This window comes from Anser cygnoides, chromosome 1 (genome assembly GCF_040182565.1).
Source record: "Anser cygnoides isolate HZ-2024a breed goose chromosome 1, Taihu_goose_T2T_genome, whole genome shotgun sequence".
Lineage (NCBI taxonomy): Eukaryota > Metazoa > Chordata > Aves > Anseriformes > Anatidae > Anser > Anser cygnoides.
The window spans coordinates 211,792,682-211,806,488 of record NC_089873.1 but is presented as its reverse complement, the minus strand read 5'-3'; the positions used below and the strand labels follow the sequence as shown (position 1 = coordinate 211,806,488).

The window sequence follows — 13,807 nt, the reverse complement described above, 5'->3', positions numbered from 1 at the left end:
GGGCGCTCCCCTCTCGCAGCAGCTCTGCTGCCCCCGGAGATCCCTGCAGGGCTGGCGCACGCACACGTGCGCCCCGTGCGTGCACGCGTGTACGGGCGCGCGTGTGCATGCACGTGTGCCCCGATCACGCGTGTGCGTGCCTGTGAGCGGGCACATCACGGCACTCCGGCGCTTCCCCCCGGCAGGCAGCGGGTGCCCCGCGTGGCGCACGGCCTGCGCCGCCTGGGACCGCTTCCAGAGCGGGCAGCGCGCGGCCCTGGGGCGCCCGCAGCGACACGGAGCCCGGGCAGAACCTCCCCGCTGCGTGGCGCATCCTTGTACGGGCGCCGAGAAAGAAGGGGCCGTGCAAAAACCGGGAATAGTCGGGAGGAGGCGGAGGAAAGGCGGGCTGGGGGCTTTGGGCAGCTGGGGGAAGGGGACGCCGCAAAGGCAAGGGGCTCGGTGTTTGCAACCATCGCGCCCCGGGGATGCTTTTTTCTTTTCTCCCAGCTGTGTATTCGGTGCTAGCGCAGGCGAGGAAGCGTTTCTCTCCCCCCCCCAGGCCCATCAATATTTCAGAAGCCGAGGCTCTGCCCTGCTTCCAGCTGCGGGAGGAGGCCGGGTGCCCCTCGGGAGCCGCCGCAGCCCTGCCAGCACCGGCACCCCCTGCCCCTTGTGCTGCCCCGCAGTGCCTCCCGCCAGCCCCAGCACCCCCAGAGCTCCCGGAGGGTCGAGCCCGGTCGTTAACATTCGTGCTCAGCGAGATAAAAAGGAGAAGCTAATAAAAAAAAAAAAATCGCGTTTGTTTACAAGAACAGGTTTTATTGCGGGCGCCGTTCTGCCCGCCTTCGCCAGCGGCTCCGGGGGGCACGGGGGGGAAGCGCTGGGGCCGCGCTGCCCGTGTCTGCGCGCCGCTGGGGTGCAAGGACGGCGGACCTGCAGCGTGTCCTGGTGGCCTGAGACCTGAAAGCAGGGCAGAGAGCAGATGCAGCAGCAGCCTGCCTGCTGTGCTGCTGCCGAGCCGTGCCGAGCCGTGCCGAGCCCGTGCCGAGCCCGTGCCGAGCCGTGCCAAACTGTGCCACACTGTGCCGAGCCGTGCCGTGCCGAGCTGTGCCGAGCCACGGTCCCAGCGCTGTGACACAGGGCACAGGGTCACTTTGGGAAGGGCCCTGGCCCCTCTCGTCCCTCTTCTCATTTTGGAGACTTTTTTTCCTGCCCGACACTACAAATGCCATTTTGCAGGTCCGGTTCCTCTCCCCCGAGTGTGTGCATGTGTGTGTGTGTGTGTGTGTGAGCTCCCCCCCGGAGAATTAATGCCAGGACTTGGTTTTTTTCAGCCTGGACACCTCAGGAAGGGGCCGGGGGGGGGACAGCTGAGCCGTGCCCGCAGCGTCCGAGCCTCGTGCAGGAAGCCCATTCCGCCTGGCTGGGTGCCGAGCCTTTCTGTGCACTATTTGCACACACCAAGCGGCTCCCGGCGGCTGCCTCCCCACGCTCGCAGCCCTCGGCTGAGCGTGACGGCGTGGGACACATTTGCACGGCTAATTTAGCTTTGCACTCCGCTAATTAGAGCCTGCCAGGAGATAGATGCCGTGCGGCGGGGCAGAGCTGGGGCTCAGCGTGCAGGCACCGCTCGGTGCTGGAGCCGGGTGCACAGGACCAGTGGGAAACCTGAGCTGGGTGTTACTGGGAACGGTGGGATTTGCCCCAAAAGCACCAAGGGGCACGCGCACACAGCACGGCACGGCTGCAGCCAGGTGAAAGGGCTCGGCTCCGGCAGGAAAGGGGGGGGGATGTGCGTGCACGTGGGGGGGGGGGACCCACAAATGTCCCCAGAGCGGGGCTCAGAGGCACCCGGCAGCCCCCGCAGCTCCCTGCTGAGCAGGGATGGGGGCAGCCAGGAACTGGGATTCCTGCACCGCGCACCGAGTTTCAGCCGGTTTGGGCACTGCGTGGTGGGAGCTGCTGGTGATGGGGTGTGCAGCGGGGGTCCCCAGCCCAGCCTGCCCCCCCTAACCCCTGCCCCACCGCCCCCCCATCCCAGCTCCGGCGCCGTGCCCCAGCCGGGTGCGCGCGGGCAGGGTTGATGGGCCCGCAGATGACGTCTGTCCTATTTTCGGCTGTCAGCCCTTGCACGCCGCGAGAGGCGAGGCCGGGCTCCCCGCGGGGCCCTAGGTGTTCCTGCGCCTTCCTCGGTGGGAAGCGAGCACGGCCCCGGGGAGGGCAGGGCCGGGAGAGGCTCCCCACGCTGCGGGCTGCTGGCACGGCCCCAGCTGCCTGGGGACAGGGTGGGAAAAAAAAAAAACAAAACAAAAACAGGTTTGGGGAGCAGGGCGGACACACAGCCCGTCTGGAAGGGCTGGGGCAGCAGGGATGAGGGCAGATGGGGGTGCTGGGGTGGGCGGCAGCCGCTCCCTGCCCCACGGCCCTGCCCCACAGCCCTGCCTTTCCGTGCCCTCCGCATCGGTGCAAGCAAAGCGCTACCCAGGGGCTGCAGCAGGATGGGGAGCCCCAGCCTCGTCCCCGAGCCCTGCTGCCAGCAGGGTACCCCACGGGGCTCGACACGATGACAGAAAGCTCCTCGGGTTCTTTTTCCTGGCTAAGGACGGCCAAAACCAGCAGCACTGAGCCCTGCCATTGCCCAGGGCTTCGTGCGGGTCGGAAACCCCTGTGCCCAGGCCACCGCGCGCCGGGGGACGTCCCCACGGCTGCTGCGCCGGGCACCTTGTCCCCGTTTCCCCACGCACGGGCTTTCTCCTCTGGGTACAGCACCCCGGGAAGGGGCTGTGCCCATTGCCCCCCCCGGGTGCTGCCGGAGCATCCCCCCATGCCGCGTGCCGTGGGCCGCCGAGCGCCTGGGTTCTGCTGCGGTAAGCAGCCGCCGCACCGCCCCGCCTCCATTTATCCGGTTATTTAGGGCAGCGGGAGCTGGGAAGAGGCTTCCTCTCTGCTTCTAAGTAGAGGCAGAGAAAACCCTGAGTCTGCAGCATTTCCCGAGCCGCCTGGGAAGCCCCAGCCTTTTCCAAAATCCGCCTCGCAGCCCTCGCGCTGCCGATGGCAGCCTGCCCTCCTGGCGAGGCGCTCCGGCGCCCGCTCCGTGCGCTGCGACGCCGCTGCCGCAGGGCCCGGGGGCACCGAGCGCCCTGTGCCAGGGCCGGCTGGGGACTGCGCCGCGGCCGCGCTCGCGGGGACATTCCTTCGGCCAGGGGACACGGGGCGCTGGGGGGAGCGCCGCTCGCCCGTGGCCTCTGCCAGTTGAACGGGGGGGCTGCGGGGTGAGGTGGTGGGGTGCAGTGCGGGACTGCGTGACTGCGTGGGTGTGCGCGTGTGCGCAGGGGTGCGCGTGCATTGGGTGTGCGTGTGCGCACGTGTGTGAGCACCTGTGTGCGTGCACCTGCACCCGCACCCAGGCGAGGGACGTGCGTGCAAGGCCAGGTCCGCGTGTGTGTGCACGCAGCTGTGCGTGTGCCCAGGCTGCGTGCGTGTGAGCACAGCGTGTGCAAGCACGCCCCTGTGCGTGTGTGCAGTGTGCGCGTGCATCTGTGCGACGGCTGCGTGTGCCTGCCCCCCCCCAGCCCCCCCATGCCTCAGTGCTCCTGATACCCCCCCCAGTACCCCCTCAGTGCTCCCAGTGCTCCCAGTGCCCCCAGCCTGGTGCTCCTGGTGCCACCCCCGGTGCCCCCCCCTGGCCAGCGCTCCCACCCCGGTGCCCCCCCGGTGCCCCCTTCCCGGTGCCACCACCGCTGCCCCCCACTCCATCCCCCCGTTCCACCATCCCCGGTGTCCCCCCCGGTGCCTCTCCCGGTGCTCCCGGTGCCCCCCCCGTGCCCCCAGTGCCCCCCGCCAGGTACCCCCCATGCTCCCGGTGCCCCTTCCCCGGTGCTCCCGGTGCCACCCCCGCTGCCCCCTGCCCCATCTCCCCGTTCCACCATCCCCGGTGCCCCCCCGGTGCTCCTGGTGCCCCCCCCCCGGTAACCCCCCCCCGGTGCTCCTGGTGGCCTCCCCCTACCGTCCCCCCCGGTGCTCCCAGTGCCCCCCCGGTGCCCCCCCGGTACTCCCGGTGCCCCCCCCCCCCCCCCCCACCGGTGCCCCCGGTGCCCCCCCGATCCTCCCAGTGCCCCCCCCCGCTACTCCCGGTGCCCCCCCGCTGCCCCCCCCGTACTCCCGGTGCCCCCCCCTCCCGGTGCCCCCCCCCCCGCCCCCCCGTGCCCCCGGTGCCGCCCCGCCCTCGCCCCGCCCCGGCCCATGGCGCACCGCGCACCGGGCGGCGCCGCGCCCCGGGGATGCCGCCGCCGCCGTAGGGGCCGCCGCGAGCCCGCGGCACCGGCACCGGCACCGGGGATCCCCCCCCCACCCCTCCCCCGGCCGGCGCGGGGCCATGTCGGGCCGCGACAGCGTGCAGATCCCCGACGATCGCGACTTCCGCGCGTTCCGGGCGGAGTGCGAGTGCGAGCGGGGCTGGAGCCTGAGCTACAGCAAGGCGGGGGTGGCCGTCTGGGTGCAGCTGCTCGAGCCCGAGCGCTCCCTGCACAAGATCAAGGTGAGCGGAGGGGCCGGGGGCACCCCCCGGGTAGCCGGCACCCCCCCCCCCGGGCACCCCCCGGCACCGGGCACCCCCTGGCACCGGGTACCCCATGGCACCGCGCACCCCCTGGCACCGGGTACCCCCTGGCACCGCGCACCCCAGTGGCGCAGGGACCCCAAGGGTGAGGGGGGACCCCAGGGTGAGCGGTGGCAGTGGGGACAAGCAAAGGCTCAGTGGGGACTGGGGCCCCCCGGGTGATCCAGCGCTGTGGGGTAGTGGAGGGGACTCGGGGTAAGTGGGGACTCCGGGGGTAAGGAAGGTCCCCGTGGCACGGGGAGGGGGGGGGGTCCCTGGTGGAGCGGGGACTGCAGGGGTGAGCGGGGACCTGGTGGCAAGTAGGGTGATGGAGCACCTTGGGGGGAGCGGGGACCCTGGGGTAAGTGGGGATCTGGGGTGAACCCAGCACCCTGGGGTGAATCCAGCACCCTGGGGGTAGTGGGGGCCCTGGGGCAAGTGGGGGACCCTGGGGGGAGCCAGCACGCAGGTGCTCGGGGGCCCTGGAGGAAAGCAAGGACACAGGGGTGACCAGCACCATAGGGTGCGCGGGGAGCCTGGGTATGTCCCGTGGCAGGAGGGCACCCTCGGGTGGTGCAGTGCCCGTGGCGGGAGCAGGGACCCCAGGGGGGAGCCGGCACCCCAGGCCGAATGGGGACCCTGGGACAAACGGGGAGCCGGGGTGAGCTGGCACCCCGGGGTGAGCGGGGACGAGGAGGGTTCCCTGGGGACAATGGGGCCCGTGGGGACGCACCCAGGGACAATCGGGGACGCCAGGGCTGTGGGGCTGTGCTGCTGCCTGCGCCCCCCACCCCAAGAACTCCCCCCAACTCTCACCGTGCGGGGGGGGGGCTGTGGGAAGGGGACTGCTGTGTCCCCAGCCCGCTCTGTCCCCATCTGGGGTGGCCCCGCTGTGCCCCGAGGCAGCCGGGGGCTGCTGGGGCTGCCCAGGTCCCCGCGGTCCCGTCCCTCCCGCGCTTCTTTGCCGGTGCGGGTGGCTGTGGGGCGAGACGCCATGAGAGCAGCTTTGGGGGGGGGGGGGTCGGGGGGGAACGGTCTGGGCTCTCCGACTGCTTCACCTCCAAAAGCAGGTGGCGAGAAACTGGGTGCGCGGCGGGCAGAGCTGCGGTGCTGAGCGTGCCGGGGAGGGGGGCCAGGGGCAGACGGGGTGGGCGCTAATCCCTTGGGCACGGCAGGCGTCAGGGCCAAGGGAAAACTTCCACCGGCGCTGCGTGGGGGGGGGGAATGTCGGGCTGGGGGTGCTGGTGGCCACGGCACCGTGCCGGAGCCCGGCGCTGGCTCCGGGGGGCTGCCGCCGCCCCCGTCCCCACCGTGCAGCGCCAGGAGCCCTCCCCGGGCCGTCCCGAAGGGTGACCCCCCCCCCCCCCCCAGGGCTGCGTGGCGCTGGGTGCCGTGCTGGGACCAGCACCCCGGTGGGGACGGTGTCGGAGCGGAGGTGGCGGCGGTGGCGTTGCGGCCTGCTGGCAGCTGCTCCGCACCGGCGGCACAAACAGGCAGCGCCGGGGAGCCCTGGCCCTGGGGGGGCGGCGGCGGCACGGCGCAGGCGGCTCTGCCCGCGCTGTTTGCTCCCCGCTGCCGGCCCCCCCGGGGCTGCGGTGCCCTGGGGACACGCGGGTGTTTGGGGGGGGTCGGGGGCTCGCGTGCTGCGGGGGTCCCCGCTGGCGCCAGCTGAGCGCGATGTCCCAGCTCCCCCCCCCCGCTCTGTGGGTCCGGCTGTTTGGTCTACAAACGTCACCGTGTCCCCTTGTGGGACCCCCCCCGGACCCTGCTGCGTGCTCTTAGGGCGTTGCTGCATCCCCAAATGTCCTTGGTTTTGGTGTGGGATGGGAAGGGGAGAGTTTTGGCGCAGGCTGGGGGTTTTTGGGGAAGGAAGGGGGCCGTCGTGCCGGAGGGGCTGGGTGTTCGGGTGCTGCTTGTGGGTGCTCCCCCCCGCCCGCCCTGCCCCACGGGTGACAATCCCAAGGTGCCACGTCTGCCTGTGGCGATGAGCTCAGCCGGGAAGCCGCACGGGACGCGCACCAGGATGTCCTGGCTGGCGCTGACGCCACGCTCCCGCGGGCGCTCGGCATCCGGAACCTCGCCCGCGCTGGCACGGGGAGCCCAGAGCCGCCGCGGGCAGCCCCCTGGGGCTCGGGGAGCTGGGTGCTGTGCTCCCCGTACCCCCGAGAGCCCCCCGGAGCCCAGCGGGGTGCTGCCCTGCTCAGCCCCGTCGCGGACTCGCCGTATCCCCAAATACAGCCCAGCGGGGAGCTGGGCCAAGGTCCCTGTTTGCCCTGGGGGCGGATCTCCCTCCCTCGCGCCACCTCTGCTCTGCACCTGCGCCTCTCCCACGTCTCCTCCCCGAAGCTTCGGGTCCTCGCCGCGGGGCCCCCTGCGCACCCCTGCCCTGGGTCCTGCCCCCAGCACCCTTCTGGATGGGTCCTGCTCGGAAAGACCCCCGCTGGTTTGTCTGCGGGCCGGGCAGAAGCCGTGCTTAGAGGGGAAGGACCCAGCTCGGGGTGCCGCTGGGCACTGTCCCCCCGGGACCCCGGTGCCGTTCCCTCCGTGCTCCGTGGCCGCTGACGTGGCACCGGGAGGAGCAGGGGCGCACGCCGCAGCTCCCCGCTCCTGCCTACCGGCAGCTTCCGAAAGCCTTCCCGGGGTTGTTACTCCTCGCTCCCTCTCCTCCTCTGTAATTAAATGAAACCCGAACGTCTCGCCCAGCTTTGAAGAGGCTCCCGGGGCCCCCCCCCTTCTCCTCTCCCCGCCGTCAGAGATGCCGCGCTCGTCCAACCTGTTTGCGGGAGGCCGGGGGCGCCGCGAGCCGGTGCCACGCGGTGCCGAGCCTTGGGGCCGGCTGCAGCTTTGGCCGGGGCGGCCGCAGAGACCCCGACACCGCGTGGGACACGTCGGCCGTCCCCGTGAGGCCGAGCTGCTGCTCGTTACGTGTTCATCCCGGCGGAGCCGGCATGATCGGCCGGCTCGGGTCACCTTGAGACGGGGAGATCTCCTTCGTCATTAATGACCCCGCGGGCGCTGCACACCGCTGGAGCATGGGGGGGGGCTCCGGGCAGGAGCAGCCCCCACCTGCGAGGCTTTGGCTGGGCTGTGTGAGCGCTTGGGGCAGGGGCTGGTGGTTGGGAATGGCCCTGGGGGGGGTTTTCTCTGTCCCGAAGTGGCGGGGACCTGCTGGCCTTGGTCCCATGTCTGGGTTTCTGCAGGCTGTGTGAGGGCTGCAGGTGCCGTCACCGGGGGCTGGGGAAACCTCTGGTGTCCCCCAGCGAGGGTCTGCAGCGCAGTGGGATCACGGCTAATTCGGGTCGGGAAGGGGGGGTCTGCCCGCCCCGCCTGACCCCAGGTCGGGGTGCTCCGCGCTGCATCCAGCTGAGCCCTGAGCGTCGCCGAGGCTGGAGACCCCACAGCCCCTCCGGGTCCCTCCTCCACTCTTTGACCTCCCTGGCAGTAAAAGTTTCGTTTTCTCCCCTCCGTCCGGCTGGGACTCCCCCCGATCTGACCCCCATCCCAACGCCAGGCACCTCGGGGAAGGCTCCGGCCCCATCACCTCCACGTGCTCCCGTGGCGTGGCCGCGGACAGCAGCGAGGTCTCCCCTCCTCCCCTCCGCCTCCATCCACACCTTTTAGAGCCGGGGAGCCCCAAAGTGGCCACAGCACCCCCGGGGCAGCCCCTGGCGGGTAGGGGGGGACCCCTCTGGGGACCTGCTGGCTCCATTCCTATCCCACAGGCTGGGACACATTTGGGTGTCCCTGCCTCCAGCCCCACAGCTGGATCATGCCTGGTTCGTCCCCCAGACCCAGCAGCGTTTTCTCCTGATGCTGGGCTCTGCACCCCAAAATTCAGGGGCAGGGGGCTCAGGCTCGCTGTGACGCTGTCCCCCCGGGAAGGACACGAACCGGGTGCTTTGTGGCCACCCTGCCAGCAGCCAGCACCCATCCTGGGCAGGGGCTGCCCCAGAGAGCCCCTTCCTGGGGCTGCACCCCAAAATTTTGGGGTCTGGGAGCGCAGTGGGGCAGCACCCAGCACAGGCGGCCACTTGAATGCATTGTGCCAGCCTCCCTCCTGGTCCTGCTTCCTCCTCCTCCTCCTCTTCCTCCTTCTCCTTCTCCTCCTCCTCCTCCTCCTCCTCCTCCTCCTCCTCCTCCTCCTCGCCACGCACACGCCAGAGTCAATATTGACCCAGGGCTGGGGCGCGCGGCGCCGGGTGGCACCGTGCCCCTCCCGGGGGGGGGGGGGGTAGGAGACCCGGCGTTTGCCCCGCGCCCCTGCGAGCCGCCCACCGTCCCGGCGGCCCCGGTGAGTCACGGCAGCCGGCGGCACCGCGTGTCACCGCGGTGTCACATCAGCAGCGCGGGCACAGGCCCTGAGTCACCGCCCGGTGCTGCCCGCGTGGGCACGGCTCCGGCCGCCCGGCGGCACCGCTGCTGCGCCCGCCCGAGGAGCGAACGGGAGCGGGAGCGGTGCTGCGGGGAGCCTGGCAGGGGGCACGGCACCCGAGGAAGCTTCCCCGCTCGCCGCACCCCACGCGCACACTGCGCCTTGCTGGGGGGCCCTCGGCCTGTGCGCCCCAGGGCGGCGGTGGCGGTGCTGCCGCGGGGACGCCGTCCCCCGGCACGTCCCTGGGGCAGCCCCGTGGTTCACGCCGAGCCCTCCTTCCTCCTCCTCTTCCTCGCTCCGCGGGGTGAGGCAGCACGGCTGGTGCGGGGCACGGGGCGGGGGACAGCCCGAAGTGTGCGGGGTGCTGGTGACCCCTCTGGGAGCTCGGTGCTCACCGTGGCCGCACCACGTTAAGCGGCACCAGCGTGGTCGGACCTTCCCGAGGCAGCAGCACCGGGTGCTGCTTGGCCACCCCTGGGTGCTCCTGGGTCCGTGTCCCTCGGCACTGTGGGTGCTGGGTGTGTGGGGTCTGGTGGCGGGGAAGGACCAGAGCCGTCCTCACGCCAGGGTGGGCTGGGGAGGGCAGCGTGCAGCAGCCCCCGAGCCCTGCCGTGGCTCTTAGCACCCCATGGAGGAGCTGCGCCCCGGGATGTGGCGATGTGTTGGGAAGCGCCCCAGGAGCCTCGCATCCTGGGGCAGCACCCCAAGGCACCGCCAGCCTCACCCAGCTCCTGCCCCGGCACCCGTGGGTGCACCCACCCTGCACCCCGCAGCCTCCCCCTGCCCGGGGGCACCGCTGTGACCGCCCTCGGGGTGGTCCCGTGGCAGCCCCGCTGCGCCGATGGCAGCTTTGCCTTTTCTCCTCCTCCTCCTCCTCTTGCCGAGGATTTGGCTGCCATGGTTACTGGAGCTGCTCCCGACCCCGCGGTGGGCACGGGGCTGGCGAGGCTGCGGCTGCCCCCAGCTGCACCCCATGCCCCCCGTGTCCCCGGGATGGAGCCGAGGTGGGAAGGGCCCCCCGGGGCCCCCCTGGTACCCGCAGCACCCCGGGCGTCCCCGTGCAGAGCTCTGCACCACGGCGGCTCTGGGGCAGGAGCAAACCGGGGCAAACTGGGCTGAGCTGTGCATGGAGAGCTCGGTTGTCCTCCAGCCCCGCTGGTGGGCTTTTTTGCCTTGGGTTATTTCTTTCTTTATTTTCAGGCCTGGCAGCAGAGGGATTTCGTAAGCACCGAAACGCAGCTGGCGGCGCGTTCTGCAAAGCCAGGCAGGGGGAAGCGCTGCGTGCCGCCTCGCCTCGCCGGGCTCTGCTGCTGCGCGGGGCCGTGAGCTGCTGGGGACGCTGGTAGCAGGGTCGGGGGGGGGGGGGTTCTCCCTCAGCCCCCTGCCCTCGGGGAGCGAGCAGCAGCCGGGGATGCGGCGACGTGGCTGCGGGTACCGGAGCCTGGCGCTGGGGACGCGCAGGGAGCTCTGAGGGCAGCTCAGGCGTGCAGCGAGGTTGTGGGGTCTCAGCCCACACGGTGCCCCGCTGGCGTGGGCGCCACGGGGGTGGGAAGGCGGGTGTGCTGCTGGTGCTGTCTGTAAAGGGCTTTGCATCTGTCCTTAGGCTGGGCTGGGGAGGCGGGGGGGCGCGTCCCGGTGCTACTGTGCCACTGTGCCCCCCGTGCCCGCTGTGATGGCCTGGCCCTGCTGCGCTCGGTTCACGCAGTGCCCCCTCCGTACGATGCCCGGGCTGTGTGGTGTCCTTCTGATGTGGTGGCCTGTCCGTGGGGTGTCCCGTGCGTGCGCTGCCGTGATGTCCCATCCCTGCAGTGTCCTTCTGATGTGACGTCCCGTCCATACGATGTCCCACGCGTCCACCACTGCGATGCCCCGGCCGTGCAACGCCCCGTCCGTGCAGTGCTGAGCCCTGCTGCTCCGACAGATCCTGGGGAAGGAGGGGAGCTGGGGGGGCACCGTGAGCCACCCGTGCGCCCCGGCATGCCGTTAGGAAGCAGGAGCTGGGCTGGCCGCGTCCCCCACGTCCCCACCGTGCTGGTGGGCAGAGACCTGGGGGCTCCCCAGCCCATGTCAGGGGTCTTTGCTAGCGGGGCCGCTGCCCCTCGCTGTGTCCCCCCCTGGGGGTGCTGGCTGCTTGCGGACCCCCCCCCCCGGGACGGTTTCTCACCCGCCCGCCTCTGCAGTGCAGGATGGAGTGCAAGGACGTGCCGGCGGAGACGCTGTACGACGTGCTGCATGACATCGAGTACCGCAAGAAGTGGGACACCAACGTCATCGAGACCTTCGACATCGGCAGGCTGACCGTCAACTCCGACGTGGGCTACTACGCCTGTGAGGAGGGGGCCGCAGCGGGGTGGGGGGGGGGCTGGGTGCCAGCAGCGCCCGCGGGTTCGGTGGGGATCGGGGCGCCCGTGGTGCCGGGGCGTCACGGTGAGGAGCCCGGGTACCGGGTTCGGGAGGGATTTGGCACCCGCAGAGGTGGGGAGGGGGCTGGGATAAATGCCCCCCCTGGGGGGGTGGGCGTCTCACCCCCGGCCCCCGCTGCTGCTGCTGTCCCCAGGGAAGTGCCCCAAGCCCCTGAAGAACCGGGACGTCATCACGCTGCGCTCCTGGCTGCCCATGGGCACCGACTACATCATCATGAACTACTCCGTCAAGCACCCCGTGAGCACCTGCTGGGGGGTGGGGGGGGATGGGGGGGGGGGGGGACACGGAGCTGGGACGGGGCTGGGTGGGCCCCGGGGTCGCTCAGGGTCTGGGAGCAGGCTTGGGGTGGTGTCGGGGAGGGACCCCGGGAGGAGGAGGTGACCCCATCGCCTGCCGCCCCGCAGTGTCCCGGCTCCCCCTGCGTCACCATTGGGGTCAGGGCTTTGGGGTGGGATCCCGTGGGTGCCAGCATGCTCCGGGGGAGCCGTGGGTGCCCTGCCCCGTCACCCGTCCTGTTCCTCCTCGCGCCCCCCCGCAGAAATACCCGCCCCGTAAGGACATGGTGCGAGCGGTGTCCATCCAGACGGGCTACCTGGTGGAGGGGAAGGGAGCCAAGAGCTGCACCATCACCTACCTGGCACAGGTGGACCCCAAAGGTGAGGGGGGGGGGGGGGGCCCGCTCCTGCCCCGCGGGGCTCAGCCCGCCCGGGTTCACAGCGTCGTAAGGGATCGGCAGGGGTTATAAATGCTGCTGGGAAAGGAGGTTTCCCTGAGCCCGGACGGGTCGGTGCGGTCAGGGTGGGTTCGGAGGGCGGCTTTGGAGAAGGGTGACGGTGATGGGGGGGACAGCAGGGGGCTGGGTCCTGACTGGTCCCAGTCGGGGCACTGGTGCAACACCGCTCAGGACATTTGGGGCCGTTCCCCTGCAACGTTTCTGGCTGTGCCCGACACGCTGAAGCCGTCTTGAACTTGGCAGCAGCAGAAGGGGAAATGGCCAAGGGGGAAGCCGGGGACGTGGCTTTCTGGGGTCCCCTGGGTGCAGACGGAGCTCCCCGGGTGCGCCCAGAAACTCCGCTTGGCTCGAACCCCGTTTTCCCAGCACCATCCTGTTCCCGCTCGCCCTGCCCCCTCGCCCCTTTGCCGAAGGGGTCCTGGAGCCCCCCGATCCCCGAGGGGGTCCCCATCGCCGCGGGAGGAGGCGCTGGGGGTGCCAGCCTCACCCCGGCTCCTCTTATCCCCACCTGACAGGTTCGCTGCCGAAGTGGGTGGTGAACAAATCCTCGCAGTTCCTGGCCCCCAAGGTGAGTCGGGTGGTCCTGGGCTGGAGCAGGGGGGGTGGGTGGGCTTGGCGAGGGGTCCCCCCGGCGCGCCGGCTCCAACCCGTTGCGCCCGTGGCAGGCGATGAAGAAGATGTACAAGGCGTGCCTCAAGTACCCGGACTGGAAGCTGAAGCACAACCCGCACTTCAAGCCCTGGCTGTTCCCCGAGCAGAGCACGCTGCCGCCCCTGGCGCTCTCCGAGCTCTCCATCCAGCACGCCGACTCGCTGGAGAACATCGATGAGAGCTCCCTCTCCGAGACCAAAGACGACCGCGGCGAGGCCAGTGACGAGGACAGCGTTAATTGAGCCCCCCCAAAAGGCCCCCCCAGGCCAGCACCCCCCCCCCCCAGTCCCCCCCGGGGGTCGTTGTTTTTGTCCCCGTCCCCACCGCACTCTGTGTCTCTTGCACGCGCGTGCGCGCACGCACCCACGCTTCTGCCTCGGGGTCCGCGGCCGTGCTGGGCACCCCCGGCTCTGGGGGGGGGGGGCCGGGAGGGGCTGGGGGTCTTTGTCCTCCCCCCCTCCCCAGGCTGGGGGTGGCAGCCGGTCCCCCCCCAGCCGCCGCTGTCCCCGTCGGTGGCAAACCCAAAGTGCCCTTCAGCTCTCGCCTTGGGGGGGGTCTGCCCACACTGCAGGGGGGAGCTCCAGGGGTTCCCGGCACCCCTGGGTGTGCGGGGGGGGGCGGGGGGCTCCTGGTGTGTCCAAGCATGCAGGGGGAGCTTGGGGGGCCCCCCAGCACCCCCGGGGGGGGGGGGGATGTCCCTGGGGGCTTCTGTCCCCCCCCCCCCCCCTTTTCTCGGGGAGGGGGGGCCCCGAGCTCGGTGTGTGACCACTCGCAGGTGCCCCCGCACCGCGCTGCCCCGGGGCGGGGGGCAGGTTTTGTACCTTGTACCGGAGCGGATTATTTAGGAATAAAATGAATAACTCGGGAGCGGGGGGGTCGCCTCTCCGTCCTGCACCCCCCCCCCCCCCCAACGGGACCGTCCCCATCCCTGTCCCCCCCCCCCCCACCCTGCGGTGGGCTCGGGCAGGGGCTGCCCCCAGGGTCCCGGTGCTGGGGTCCCTGGCACCGTGGGGACCCCCGGGGGGGTCTCTCGGAAAGGGGGGGCCAC

General features: G+C 71.4%; 1 protein-coding gene across 1 annotated transcript; it reads left to right on the top strand.

Moving 5' to 3' along the window:
• Positions 1 to 4,234: 4,234 nt before the first annotated feature.
• Positions 4,235 to 13,626, top strand: STARD10 (StAR related lipid transfer domain containing 10). The gene is made up of 6 exons (XM_066990082.1): positions 4,235 to 4,519; positions 11,132 to 11,279; positions 11,509 to 11,612; positions 11,914 to 12,031; positions 12,624 to 12,676; positions 12,774 to 13,626. The coding sequence occupies exons 1-6, from the start codon at positions 4,358 to 4,360 to the stop codon at positions 12,999 to 13,001; spliced, it is 813 nt and encodes a 270-aa protein (XP_066846183.1). The 5' UTR covers positions 4,235 to 4,357; the 3' UTR covers positions 13,002 to 13,626.
• The last annotated feature ends 181 nt before the right edge of the window (positions 13,627 to 13,807 follow it).